At 40.5% G+C, this 15,427-nt stretch overlaps 1 protein-coding gene across 16 annotated transcripts in view; it reads right to left on the bottom strand.

Moving 5' to 3' along the window:
- The window catches only part of GRIA4 (glutamate ionotropic receptor AMPA type subunit 4), a 474,792-nt gene that overhangs the window by 80,462 nt on the left and 378,903 nt on the right, over positions 1–15,427 (bottom strand). For all 16 annotated transcript variants that reach the window (XR_005786293.1, XM_040460826.1, XM_040460822.1 and 13 more), the window contains one exon: positions 8,419–8,472. Coding sequence is in view for 15 of the 16 variants with exons in the window: in XM_040460826.1 (XP_040316760.1) it covers positions 8,419–8,472 (54 nt within the window). In the remaining variant the exon portion in view is untranslated. The remainder of the gene's footprint in view (positions 1–8,418; positions 8,473–15,427) is intronic.

Genomic DNA, 15,427 nt, shown 5'->3' with positions numbered 1-15,427 from the left:
TTAGAGAGAGCACTTGAGTCGGGGGAGTGGGGAGAGGGGTTGGGTACCATGAGAGAATCTTAAACAATGCTGAGCATAGAGCCTGACATGTGGCTTGATCTCATGACTGTGAGATCATGACCTGAGCTGATCAAGAGTCGAAGGCTCAACCCACTGAACCACCAGGTGCCCCAATGCCCTTAATGAGCTTTCGGGGTGCTAATAATGTCTTACTGGCAGCTGGGCCACAGGATAGTGGAGAATATCCAGTATACAGGAGGTAAAATAATGATTTCATGACTAAAAAAAAAATAATGCATTTTGCATTATATGTATTCTTTATAAATCACGGGGTGATTTGTGAGCCCTGACAAGACACTATCAGATTAAGTGCATAAGGACAGCTTTCTAGAAGATGTGACTCTTAATTGGGTGGGGTAAGTGCCTCCCAGGGAGACAGAGCGAAAGCTGTAGAGAGATATCAGGTATCTGGGAACTAGTCTGATTTCAGAAAGGGGCACATGTAGGGTGCAGTGGGAGAAAAGATCTGGGATTAAGAGGGATAAAGCTGGAAGGGCTTTGTGCTTTGGGGAAAAGAGTGTCAACACGTCACCATTAAGGATTTTTGCAGCCTGGCACCTAGATTTACCCTGGTAGGAGAGGGTAACAGATGGGATGGTGGCAGTGAATCATTTTGAGACCTGCCAGTTTTGTGGAGAGGTGAGATGACTAGTATTATCAGGTAGGGTTGGAGAAATCTCAGGGTCCTTCCCTTTCACAAAGCACCTGAATCCTTTTATTGTATTTGCAGCCTGGAGTCAAAGAAATAATTTAAGCTGGGAAAAAATATGATCATACCTGTCTTAAAACACACACACACACACACACACACACACACACACACACACACACACACGGGAGCAAAGTAAACACAGAACCTGAAACAATAAAGTCTGTGGGCAAAGTAGGGAAGCAATTTCCTCCCTTAGATCTCTGAAAAAGACAGTATAGTGAACCAACAGATAAAGTTTTCCTGCCTGTAAGTATCTGGGAAATTTCTAGAACAGAGCTTAATCTAATGAGATACCATGGGCTTTCACCAGTACCTCTAGATGATGGGTATGCCTAAGTAAAATATTCCCACATACAAACAAAAACAGGACAGAGAAAAGACAGATTTCAGCAATCTTTCCTTACAAATTTTACTCATTCTTAGTATTCCATTGTTAATGATAGTGGCAGTGATATCATGGAAAATTTTCAAAAATCTGGGAGAGGCATGTCCATTCACCTACACATGAGGCACAGCTCATGCTATTTAGATGATGCCAGCTCCCTGTGGGTCTTCTTGGACTCTTGGCAGGCTAAATAAAGTTTGGGTAATAAAGAAACAGGGTCCTCATTCCCTTTGGCTCCTGAATGGAGGTGAGATTCCCAGCACACCGCAGTAGCTACAAAGGGAACCAGTGGGGCACGAGGACATCAGTCTATTCGCATTACATCAAGACAGAAGGTTGTGTGAGATTGAATCACAGTTAATTGAAGATGATAAATTTAACTCACGGATAATGAAAAGACAGTTTAAGGAATGCTGATGAGCTATCACAACCCATTCGCATCCTTACTCATAATGAAATGGAATTTTATTTTATTTAAATATGTGGAGTCTGCCTTCGATATTTCAGCCAAAGAATTTGATGGTCATTAAGGAGCCAACGTTTCTGTGACTGTACTTATTTTCTTTCTCGGTTTAGAGATTTATCATTTTGAAAGATCCCCAAAAATATCCATAATGAAACTCAACTTCTCCGTGGAGTAAACCCTGCTGGACTTTTGCAAAAATGTGTGCCTGTAGGTAATTTCATGCATCACATACTGATGTCTGCCTTGCTTCATTCTTTGGTAAATTCAACTTGGTGTTCATACTTTCTGCTTTCCTTTTCAACGTTATGACTACGGAATATTAAAAAATTTTTTAAAATGTTTGTTTATTCCTGAGAGGGAGACAGAGAGACAGAGAGACAGAGAGACAGAGCACAAGTTGGGTGGAGCAGAGAGAGAGGGAGACACAGAATCCAAAGCAGGCTCCAGGCTCTGAGCTGTCAGCAAAGAGCCCTACGCGGGGCTCGAACTCGTGAACTGCGAGAATGTGGCCTGAGCTGAAGTCGGAGTGCCAACCGACAGAGCCACCCAGGTGCCCTTGACTACAGAATATTTTAAAGTGTCTGGACAACTTGTATCTACCAGTAACCAGTAAGAATTGTTCATTTAGAAATCAGTTCTAACTACTACTGTTAGATCAGTCTCTCTTTCAGCTATATTGACAAGTGAATTTGTAATATATTTAAAGCAGATAAGGTGATGATTTGATGTCCTGACGCTTTGTGAAAGTGTTCCCACCATCGCGTTCATTAACTCATCCATCACGTCACGTGTTTACCTTTTTTTTTTCTTTTTAGGTGAGAACCCTTAAGTTCTACTCTCTCAGCAAATTTCAGTTATATAATACAGTATTATCAACTATAGCCACCATGTTATATATTAGATTCCAAGACCATATTCATCTCCTAACTGAATGTTTGTACCCTTTTACCAACGTCTTCCTATGTCCCCCACCCTCCAGCTCCTGGCAACCAAAACCCTATTCTCTAAGACTCAATCTATGAGTTAGATTTTTATTTTATTTTTAAATGTTTATCTATTTATTTTTTTTGAGAGAGAGAGCTAGAGAGAAAGCAAAGGAGGGGCAGAGAGAGGGAGACAGAAAATCCCAAGAAGGCTCCACACTGTCAGCATGGAGTCTGACATGCGGCTCAAACCCACAAACTGTGAGATCATGATCTGAGCTGAAACCAAGAGTTGGACGCTTAATTGAGTGAGCCACCCAGGCACCCCATGAGTTAGATTTTTAAAAAAATTCCCAATATAAGGGATACCATGGAGTGTTTGTCTTGCTCTAATTTCACTTAGCATTATGTTATCCTGATTCATCCATGTTGTCACAAATGGTGGGCTTTCGTTCTTTTTTATGGCTGAATGTGTATGTTTTGACTCCTTTCTCTTCATGTTTTGTGTTTCTATGAGAAGTTTTTGCTTTGTGGTTACCATAAGGCTTAGATAGAACATCTTATAGCTCTAACAATGTACTGTAAGCTGGTAACAACTAAACTTTGAATGGATACAAAAACTCTACAATTCTACACATTTCATCCCACATTTTATGTTTTTGATGTCACAATTTACATCTTTTTATATTGTGTATATATTAAAAAATTATTGTAGTTATAATTATTAATATTTTTTTAACCTTTATAGTAGAGTTAAAGTGATTTACCCACAACTATGACAATATTGGTGTATTGTAAATTTTTCTATATATTTACCTTTACTGCTGGGTTTTATACTTTCATGTGTTTTCATGTTACTAATTTGTATCTTTTTATTTCAGCTTTAAACATTAACATTTCTTTTTTTTTAATGTTTATTTATTTTTGAGAGACAGAGCATAAGCATGGGAGGGGCAGAGAGAGAGGAAGACACAGAATCCAAAGCAGGCTCCAGGCTCTGAGCTGTCAGCACAGAGCTCGACGTGGGGCTCAAACTCACGGACTGCAAGATTATGACCTGAGCCAAAGATGGATGCTTAACCAACTAAGCCACCTAGGCGCCCCTAAATATTAACATTTCTTATAGAAACACTCATGATCAATTCTTTCAGCCTTTGCTTGTCTGGAAAGTTCTTTATCTTTCCTTCAGTTCTCAGGGACAACCTTGCCAGGTAGAGTATTCTTGGTTGCCAGTTTTTTCCTATCAGCACTTTTTTTTTTTATTAAATATTTATTTATTTTTGAGAGAGAGAGAGAGAGAGAGAGAGAGCGAGAGAGAGAGGCAGTTTGAGCAGGAGAGGGAAAGAGAGAGAGAGGGAGACACAGAATCTAAAGCAGGATCCAGTCTATGAGCTCACAGTACAGAGCCCAACACGGGCTCAAACTCACGAATCCTGAGATCATTACCTGAGCTGAAGTTGGACCCTTAACTGACTGAGCCACCCAGGTGCCCCTCAGCACTTTCAATATATCATCCTATTCTCTTCTGGCTTATAAACCTTCTGCTGATGGTCTTGTGGTGGTTTCCTTGTACATAACAAGTTGTTTTCCTCTTGCTGCCTTTAAGATGCTCTCTTTGTCTTTAACTTATGACAACTTAACTATAATGTGTCTTACTGTATATCTCTTTTTTTATGTTTATTTCTTTTGAGAGGGAGAGTGAACGAGCAGGGGAGGTACAGAAAGAGGGAGAGAGAGAGAGAGAGAGAGAGAACCCAAGCAGGCTCGGCACTGTCAGCACACAGCCCAACGTGGGGCTCGATCCTGTGAACTGCGAGATCATGACCTGACCTGAAGTCTAGAGTCAGATGCTTAACCAACTGAGCCACCCACGTGCTGCCATAGATCTTGATTTCTACTTGTTTTCTCAGGTTAGGGAAGTTTCCAGCCATTATTTATGTGAACAAGCTTTCTGTTCCTTTCTCTCCTCTTCTTCTTCTGGGAGCCCTATAATATGTACACTGATCTATGATGGTGTAACAGAAGTCCCTTAAGCTATCTTTACTTCTTTCATTTTCTTCTTCTTTTTACTTCTCTGAATGGATGGATTCCACTGCCTTGTCTTCAAGTTAGCTGAGGTTTCTTACTACCTATTCTAGTCTCCTATTGAACACCTCTATTGAATTTTATAGTTCAGTTATTGTATTCTTCAGCTCTGTGATTTATGTTTGGCATTTTAAAATATTTTCTAACTCTTTGTCAAAATTCTTATTTTTGTTAATACTTTGCTCTTCTGGCCTTGATAAGCATCTTTATGACTGCTATTTTGAACCCTGTTTTGTAAATCATTTATTTCCATTTCATTAAGATTTATTTCTGGAGATTTATTTTGTTCTTTTGTTTGGAAGATATTTCCTCGTTTCTTCATTTTTACTGATTCCCTGTGCTGGTTGGTTTCTGCACATTAAATAAGACAGACACATCTTCCAGTCTTGGCACACTGGTCACATATAGGAGATGAGCCTCATCAAACGGGCCTGGACTAAATTGTTGATTGTCTCTTAAACCTATGTGATTGCTCAAACAGCTTCTTTTTTCTTTTTAAGTGGATCTTAGTAGTTGAAAGGCCTGCCAATGTTCCAAAGGAAGGAATCACAGTCAGCACCTAGATGCAGGCCGAATGGAAGTTTGACTTTCGGGTAGCAGCCTGTGAAATATACGGTCAAACCCACTTTTAGGGAAAGACTAGGAAATGTGCACCTTGCCAGCTGCCTCTACATTGAGCCCTGGGGGGGATGGCCTGGGTTAGTACTTTTGCACATACCTGTTAAGAAATGCCTCATTGCTTGCTACAGTACTGTGGGATTTGTGAATATAAGCTCTGTTGCCTATCAGATCCAGTCATCCCTTAGGTAGGTCACCAGGCACGTGTACAATATTCTAGAGACAGGTTGATGTCCTGGTTTTATAGGAGGAGTGAGCCAGAAGGAGGTGACAGAAATGTCCACCACCTCCCCTGGGCTCCATGAAGAATCATGGCCAGTTCTTTGATGCACGCAGCTGGACCCTTACATATGGACACTGAGGCAGGAGACTGTGAAGTAGATAGTCAACTGCCTTTCAGGGAAGGACTGGAGACGAGCATTTTTGCTTGCTCCCTCTGTGCTAATAGGGTCTGTGGGGATAGTTACATTGAATGCTCACGAGCCCATTAAGAATATGGCTTCTTTGTTTTCTATAGTCCTGTGGGTCTCATGGACATATAACCATTGGCTTTCAGAACTAGGTGTTTCGGGGCCTGTCTCTTGACAGCCTTAAAAGCTGGGGTGCTAAATGTATGGTCCAAATCCTCACTGCTCACGGAGAAGCTGGGAGTCAGGGATTCCCTCCTGATTGTATGGCACTGTGCTGGGGTAGTTTTTATGGAAAGAGTGGTCTCAGCCTTTCCTATCCATTTCAGTGTGTGTAGTTTCTTAGCTGCTTGGATTTCTCTCAGGGCGATGACTCTGTGTGTGTCTGGGGGTGGAGGGAAGTTCAGGAGCTTCCTACCCCACCATCGAGGTCCCTCCAACTAAACAGTCCCGATGAATTGGTTAAATACCAGTCCCTGATGAGCTGCAAATTGTAAGTGGAAGTTATAAATGGAATTATTCTCTTAACTTTACTCTCAGAATGTGTGTTGCTAGTGTACAGAAATACACACGTATATTTTTTTAATACTGACCTTCTATCCGGAAACCCTGCTGAAACTCTTTATCAGTTTTCAATTTTTTAGTTAGATTCCTTAGGATTTTACATTCACAAAATCTCCTTTTCTTCTTAATCTGAATGCCATTTATTTCTTTTTCTTGCCTAGCATCCCTTGCTAGAAGCTTTAGGACCATGTTCAACAGAAATGATGAGGGGCCATTCTTGTCTGCTCCTGATTTTAGGGGGAAATCATTCAGTCTTTCAACATTAAGTATATTAATATAATCTTTCTTTTGATAATGGATTTACTTCACATTTGAGATTCCTATGCAGTAGTTTTCAGGAAACAGCCCGTGACTGGCCCAATGAAACAAAAAACATTCTGGTTTTGGAAGTCACAGCTATTTAGAGATAAATGAATTAAGTCAATAGAAACCATAATTAATAAATATATTGTAATTTAGATCTGCACAAGTTACTGAATAATCATGTATTACAATGATATCAAATACATATGGTAAGGGCTTTGTTATTTTTAGTGAGAGTGATGATCTATGCCCTAATTCAGGCAAATATTTTTTCCTACTTCATATGCTGTAATGACACACATAACTTAAATATGCTGTCATCTCCTAGGGCTGTTTAAGAAAGGCTGTGATAGCCATTAGGATGTTATAACCATTCTTTCCATTTTGTACTGGTTTGTTTGTCAATGTCAGCAATTCATTTCTGGTATGACAGTCTATAACACATTGACTTTTTTTTTCTTCTCTAATTCCACTGTTTGGAAAGAAGAGATGTCAAAACGCTCCACTTGCTAGAATCACCTTGTACAATGTCACTGTGAGTGTACACATTCCATAAACATAAGAGTTTTTTCTCTTATAGTGACTAATATGAGAATATATTAGCTTTAAGAATTATATTTTTATAAAATATATTAAAACATCCAGACTATGGATCTACTAAAAGCAATGGAAAAGACAAGTCAAAATTTCTCAGTGTTTTCATGATAATCCATGAAGTAGCAAAATTATACTTTATTAATAAAAACAAGGAAATAGGAGTTTACAGTCTATTGTTGCATTTTACTATCTCTATTCCATAGTGAAATCCAGTTCACTAAAGACTGAAAATTCCTGTCTCAAAGTGTGATGGTCCACTCACTACATGACAAGAATGGATAAATCTGAAATCTCTATTGTAGCCTTTGGCTCTTCTGTTGTAAGCAAAAGATCTTCACCAAAGAAATATACAGTGGAAAAGAGAAAAAGGAGAAAAAATTCTTAACTTTTCTAAAATAAACCACTTTTGAGAGCAAGCCCTTGGGGCAGATGGCCCTCTAATAAAGCAAGGAGAATGCCCCTCCACATAGTTCGCTTTCCTTCTTCACCGCAGTTAACAAGAAATACTTGGTAAGCCTTGCCAAGAAATCTAAAAGGACTTGCCTTAGGGCTTTTAAGATTTTATACTAATGTATGTATCTTGTTCGATAACCTTCTACATATATGAAAAACTGACATAATTAAAAAAAATATGGATCACTCCCAATCAAAAGACTTCTTTATACAATAGTCATTTCAATCTTGCTTTTTCTTAAAATCAGAGGACATGGGTCATCAGTTTGATGATCCTTGTGATAGCCCAAGTAATGGAAATCTGGATCCATAGGTACATTTATCATTTATACAGAGGAAAGACCATTATTTGATTTGCCAAGTGATATCACAGTAAAGCAAACATTATCATTACTTTTTTTTTTTCAATGTTTATTTATTTTTGGGACAGAGAGAGACAGAGCATGAACGGGGGAGGGGCAGAGAGAGAGGGAGACACAGAATCGGAAACAGGCTCCAGGCTCCGAGCCATCAGCCCAGAGCCCGACGCGGGGCTCGAACTCCCGGACCGCGAGATCGTGACCTGGCTGAAGTCGGATGCTTAACCAACTGCGCCACCCAGGCGCCCCTATCATTACTTTTAAGGTTACTTTGGAAGATGTCAAGCTAGTCTGCACCAAAATGTATTGAATTGCACATTATGAATACAATGACCACCGCAATAAAAATATTATCCTAAGTGTTACCAACAGATTAGTAAGTAATGTACTTTATTCATTTACTGAAGTGTTATTGTAAAGCACAGTTAAAATAATCTGGAATGCTTGAGCAATTCTTATGAAAAACAGAAAATAAAGAGTTCTTACCAAGTTTGCAATGATGTAGTGGTAACCCTTAACATGCTTCCCAACACTCACAATCTGCAAAGACAGAAGGAAATAAGAGAAAACCTGTTTAACTTCACTGAATGATATTTTTAAAAACAGAATTTTAACTATTGTAGCATAATTCCATGTGGAAACATGAAGAAAAAATGTTACAGTTTTCGTTATAATAGAAGAAATCCACAAGCCACCTTAAAAATTAAGTGATTAAAGTAAAAAAGAAAACCCTCTAATTTCAATCGTGCTGTATAAATGACTCTTCATTCACTATACCTTGTTCTTGTTCAGAAAACTACTATGCTATGATCCCCTCAAAGAGAATGACAAGGTGATAAAACAAACTGATAGTTTATATAAATATTTCTATAACGGAATATGCATTAACATAAGAAACTTAAAATTATTCTGGTCCAAAGACTATAGTCATCCTTAATTTGTTGATAACTTATAGAAATGTATGATAGGCTGCTGGTGTCTTCAATTGTTAAGAATGGTTTTCTATGAGTAGACTGGATTTTTGTCCCGAGCAGGAAGCAAGGTTTTTCTAAGGCACAATCTCTGTGTGTAGAATACTATAGAATACTTAGTTAATTCCCCCCTGCATATGGATAGACTATTATTTTATTATAATAAAAAGACTAAAGACAAAACATCATGAGACTTTTTCTCTCTGCTAGATTCATTTTTTTCCCCTAAGAATGTTTTCAGAAATGTTTTGAAAATTAGAAACTCAGAAATTTCTAATGCAGGAATAAAGTTGCATTAGAAATTACAACTCTTAGGGGCGCCTGGGTGGCTCAGTCGGTTGAGCGTCTGACTTCAGCTCAGGTCATGGTCTCCCGGTTCATGAGTTCCAGCCCCGCGCTGGGCTCTGTGCTAACAAACAGCTCAGAGCCTGGAGCCTGCTTCAGATTCTGCATCTCCCTCTCTCTCTCCCCCTTCCCTACTCATGCTCTGCCTCTCTCTGTGTCTCAAAAATAAATACATGTTAAAAAAATAATAATAAAAAAAAGAAATTACAACTCTTATTTTCTATAAAACTGAAAATTCCTTCAATGAGAGAAAATCTAATGACAATTACCGATGGGCAGCTTTGGAATCTCACTGGTTCCCCGAAGGTGATAACACAATACATGATTTTCATGTACTTTCATCATAAAAGGAAAAATTAAGCTGCTTTTAGCATTTTAACATCCTCTAACAGTAGTTCTTTGTAAATTGGTGACTTGTGTATAAAATAAAGGAAAACCCTTTTGAAACAGAAAACAGAGTTTTGCACACACGGCTATTGGTGAAATGGTGTCTCTGCTCATGCAATCTTTCCTTTTTGGTTACAGCCAAGACCTCCTCTTTGTTTTTATGGTTCTGCAGTTTCACTACAAGGCAGTTTGGAAATTTTACTTTGAAATATTTATTCATATTGTTCAGGATATGTTGTGCATTCTAAGTATGAGGATTTCCCTTCAACAATTCTGGGAGATTCTCTACCAATAACCCTTCACCCATCTGTGTGTTCTGACAAATACTGCAGTGTTGATGTCACTGATTCCCAGATCTCAGCAGGTTGAATAAATTCAAATTTAAACGACAATCTACCTCAAGAAGGTTGCGATGACCAATTCTCACAGAAGGTGTCTCCCTCACCACGCTGAGCCCAGGCCAAGGCAGAAAACACTCAGCTGACTCCTTGTACAGGAAGCAGATTTTTTTCTGCTCCTCTCTTTGACTGGGTTGTCACTCTTCTAGAACGTGGCTTTAAATGGGACCTGAGGTCTAACTTACTGCCTTGGCTGAGCCCAAAGTCCCTGTTCTCGGGTGAGCATGAAACCCCCAGTCAGTCAGGCTGCCCAATCTGGCAACTTCCCTGGGTGCAAGTTTCTTTCGCTCTTGGCTCCTGGAGACTTCACTCTCCAGGAAGCTCAACTACATATTTGCAATGTTTTACAAGTAGTTTTTATATTGCCCCATTTATCCGGTCCCGAGTTTATCTAAAACTGAACACCCCTTGACAGTCTCACCACAGAAATGAGAACAAGCAATACCGAGACGGGATGATAAGGAGAGTTCAGTAAAGAAACCGCTTAATTAGTCACCATATTGGGTAACCCAAACCCGAGTGATTTAGCTGGGGGGGGGGGTGCTGGGCAGGCAGGAGCCCTCTTTTTCTCCGGAATCTCAGGTACAACTTGTACAAAAGACAATGATCTAGGGACACTTGACAGCTGGTACTGGTAGGAAACTGCAGAGTCGATGATCCAGTCGGCCAGCACTTCCTGCTATGTGACCTCAGCAGGGATTGCTGCCACAAGACAATTCATTATTAATCTCTTGCTGACTCACTGGAACTTTCTCTGGCTTGACTGGGTAAGCCGTTTTGCACTCTCTTTAAGCCCCCCTGCTCATGCTGCCTCTTCTCTTTCAGTGCTCTCGGCTTGGGGTTTCTCTGTGGCTGCACTCAGTAACCTGTGCTTTCGCCTAGAATCACTTTCAAGAGTTAACACTTGCACATGTGAAAAAGCTGTGGAAATTCTGCACTAGGTGTCTCTGCGAGGAAATTACTGTCAGTTCTAGACTGCCTAGCAAAGAGCTGTCATACATTAAAGCTTATGTAATGCGTTTTCGAGGGATGAGGACTTTAAGAAACCACATACAACTGAAAGTGACAAAAATCCCGGCAGAAGAGGCCTTGCAGAGCATGATACGCCTCAATGTTCTGGGAACCAGGGGCCTCAGGGAGCAGTGATCTGAGGATTTATTTCCCTGGCTGGGGACGCTACAGAGAATGCCATTTTTGCTGAGCCAGATCCTGGCTGGGGTAAAACGAATGTGAGAGCCTCACTGCCTTTGAACACTCACCACCCTGACTGAGGGTGGCCAGGGGTTAATGACGGCCAGATCTCGGTCACTCTGCCAAGCATCCAACACTAGATGGAAGTTTCTTTGTGAAAACAAATCCAATTTATACTCCATTACTCCGTAGTAAAGGGCCCTGCACCTAGGGTGTCATTTCCTTGGGTTTTTCCATCGTTTTTATGGCTGTGAAAAACCAACAGTCTCACGGATATGGTTCTCCACGGCTGTCGTCATCTCAACCAAAGTGTTGTATAAAAACAAAACAAAAAATCTGAGTGGCTGGACTTTGGATGCAGACCACACCTGTGTCTTGCTATTTCTGACACTATTCTTTATAAAGAAGGAAAATAAACAGTGGGAGGTGAAAGATATTAATATCTAACAGCACAACACACAGGGTGTTTGGCCCACTTGTTGTAGGAAAGCAATGTCTACAACAAAGACTTCGCTGCAGCAATTAATGGCGGCCTTTCATAAAGACAGAAAGGTGTAGGAGCAGAGACTCCATCTCTGTTATCTTCTTAAAAGACACAGAGGATGATAAATGGACAAAGAATAATGATCAAGTGTCTGTTCAGAGTTCTAAAGAGTGAGTTAGGGAGAATGTACAAGTTACACTGATTATACACTTTCAGAAGAACCCATCTTTACAAGAATAAAATGCTTCAGAAAAGGCACTAATTGATTTCTTTGATTACTTTCTCTTGGTTGTTTTTTAGGAAACAGTTGCTGAGAAATATCTATGTTGCTGGTCAAAAGATTCAGTTCGAAAGTCAGGCCTATGCATATTTAATAAGGTAAATGCCAGATGCACTCACCAAACTGTTCTATTAACAAATTATGGCATAATCTTTATGACTGTAACTTCTAAGTCTTTATTCGTTTATTAAAATTAGGGAAGGATGAACCCAGGATACTTTTCACCTCAATCCCACCTTTATTTTTTTTCTAATTTTTAAAATGTTGATTGAGGGGCGCCTGGGTGGCGCAGTCGGTTAAGCGTCCGACTTCAGCCAGGTCACGATCTCGCGGTCCGTGAGTTCGAGCCCCGCGTCGGGCTCTGGGCTGATGGCTCGGAGCCTGGAGCCTGTTTCCGATTCTGTGTCTCCCTCTCTCTCTGCCCCTCCCCCGTTCATGCTCTGTCTCTCTCTGTCCCAAAAATAAACGTTGAAAAAAAAAATAAAATGTTGATTGATTGATTTTTTTTTTTTTTTTTTTTTGAGAGAGAGAGAGAGCTGGGGAGGGGCAGAGAGAGAGGGAGACACAGAATCCAAAGAAAGCTCCAGGCTCTGAGCTGTCAGCACTGAGCTCAACGTCAGGCTCGAGCTCATGAACCATGAGATTGTGACCTGAGCTGAAGTGGAAGCTTAACCGACTGAGCCACCCAGGAGCCCTGACCCCACCTTTAAATAAATTTAGTTCAATAAATGTGTCCTATGTATAAGTTTAGGGTAAGGAGATTCAAGGCTTAAAAAGATAAGTCGGTGCTGCAGTTATAAGAGTGTTTAATTTCTCTCCTAAGACGATAAGCCTCAAACAGAAATGACTGAAATACCGAGTAAAGGGTGTGCCATGGATTTGAAGGAGAAGCGGGATCATTTTGTAGGGAGAACAAGGTAATTTTAAAGACAGAATAGATGTTAAATAAATACTGATTGAGTGGATGAATAAAGAAGTTAGCCTATAAATGCCACAAACACTAGTACATGAAGATCAGTTTGAAACTTGTAAATGGTGGGAGTTTGGCCTTTAACCCACCATACAATTTTACGTGAACCCTTCCTGTATCAATGGTTTATAAAACATTCAGGGGTCTCTCTAGATACGAGGTGCTGTGTATTACCTCCCACTGTTATTACGAAGCCACCATCACTGTAGTGAACACTATCTTCAAGCTAGAGACCGGCAACGGCACACCCGAGTAGGAATGATTTTGGCTCTTTTACTCTGACTTAATAGGCAGCTAGAAATTCCTCTCCCAGCCGTTACCACGTTCCAGAAAATTCCATGACAGTGGCCAACCAGTACAGCCTACCTGGTGGTGTGCGGGACACGATGCCTCGTCAATGGTGGAGACTTACTGTAACGCGGGCAGTCACTCACTAGTCCTTTGTCTCTGTAGAAAGCCCAACCCCCCAGATGCCTCCTGAATGTTGACTTTCAGGGTGCTTCAAAATACCTTATTATAGAGAGAAACAAAAGCTTTCCCTTGTTTCGTTTGATTAGCTAGTTTACCTCAGTTTCACCAAAAGAAAAACGTAAGGCAAAGGATTTCTGCAAACACACTGCAGAGTTCAATTACAACCATGTAAGAGAACAATAGGACCTTTACTTCTGGGGATGCGATTCACAGTCAGTGAGGGGAACATGAAGAACCCCAGAACAAAAGGAGCTAAGACTATTTGTGTGAGAAGAGATTTAGGGAGAGGACAGAGAATGAGAGCTCTCATCAGTACATGCACACACACACACACACACACACACACACACACACACACACAACTGTATTTTTTCCTTCCACACTTGAAGATGTTAGAAATTACAGAAGTTTCTAATTAGGACACACTCATTTTTCGGAAGCTCCGAACAGTGGCTGACTGCCTTCCAGTAAAAGATGTCAGGGGAGAGTCTTTCTCAGGCTTAAAGTCATGTGTTTGCATGGCCAGTGAGTGTCACAGACACTACTGATGGCCCACCAATGCTTTTCCTCTTAGCACTTCAGTGCATACTGCTATAACTGCTAGCACCTGAATTTCCTGGACGTTGGGATCTTCTCTGATCCCTGGTGCCCACTTTGCTCATGGTGGGGCGGGCTAGCAGACCAGGCAAGAGGTGCCAGGGAATTAATGCCCTCCTCCCCAGCAGCCCCCATACAGAGACGGACGGGAGCTGGTGCAGAAGTATTCCAACGCCCATGCCAGAGAGAGGAGTCTGACATGTGCGTTCTATTTACACTAATTTCAAATGACATTTACAATAATCCTCTAGTAATTTACATTAATATCAAATGAGATTAAGCCTTGGTCACCCACATGGTAATTTTCTAGATAAATGCGCCTTTAATTGATTGCATTTCTCCACTGCACTTGCAGTGTGTTCTTCAACTCCCAAACCTACTGATTACACACAAATCCTTGTCTTAAGATCTGCTTCAGGGGAAACGAAACTAAGTCTCCAAATTAAAAAAAAATTACCAATGTGATAGTGACATTGTTAAGGGTAAAAAGATACTTTTGTTGGGTAACTGTCCCAAGCTTTCATCTCTGTAGCATAACACATGTACGTTATATTCTGAGTTCCTAATCTCTGAGTATAATCAAGGACTCAAGTTGCATGAAATACCATGATTTTATTTGGATATCTAAATTTGGATATCTAAAAAAAAAACAAGAAAAAAAGGTTTATTTTGATATAGAGAAATAGGGATGAATCAGTATCTTTAATAAATTCTTTTCATTCATTTCATTCAGATGTTAAAAAAAACCCTTCAGTGTCGTCTTTCCAGAACAAAGATTGTAGATCACTTCTCCCCACCGAGGGCCCTCTGGGGGTAGGAACTGAATGGAGTCGTAGAACTATGAGCGAAAACCAAGTGCTAAAACGCAGGTGTTTAGTTCTGTTTCCACACCTCACCTCGGCATGGTAACTGCCAACAGCTACAGAAAAGCACATCGTAGAATATATCCTTCTCTCTGACTGCTACGGTGGCTCCAAAATTCTACGCCCACAGAGCTTGAATAATATTAGGATTCTCATCATGTTAACAATGGCCATCTCTTAGCAGAGATCCATTCTGTTTAACAGTGTTTTAATTTAGTGATTGAAAATATTTGTAGAGAGGCACAGAAGGTTCTATGGAATTTGTGATTTCGAATGTGAAACACACATAGCGGCCTGAAAGAGCCAGTGAGCACAAAGCTCTTTTTTAATTACAGAGATTATTTTTTAAGAAGCAATATAAAAAACAATTCTATGGGGCGCCTGGGTGGCTCCGTCGGTTAAGCATCCGACTTCGACTCAGGTCATGATCTCACAGTCTGTGGGTTTGAGCCCCATGTTGGGCTCTGTGCTGACAGCTCAGAGCCTGGAGTCTGCTTTGGATTCTGTGTCTCCTTTCTTTGGCCCTCTCCCACTTGCA

This window comes from Herpailurus yagouaroundi, unplaced genomic scaffold (assembly GCF_014898765.1).
Source record: "Herpailurus yagouaroundi ecotype Mexico unplaced genomic scaffold, PumYag 251, whole genome shotgun sequence".
NCBI classification, from domain to species: domain Eukaryota; kingdom Metazoa; phylum Chordata; class Mammalia; order Carnivora; family Felidae; genus Herpailurus; species Herpailurus yagouaroundi.
This window is presented reverse-complemented; position numbering and strand designations above follow the sequence as displayed.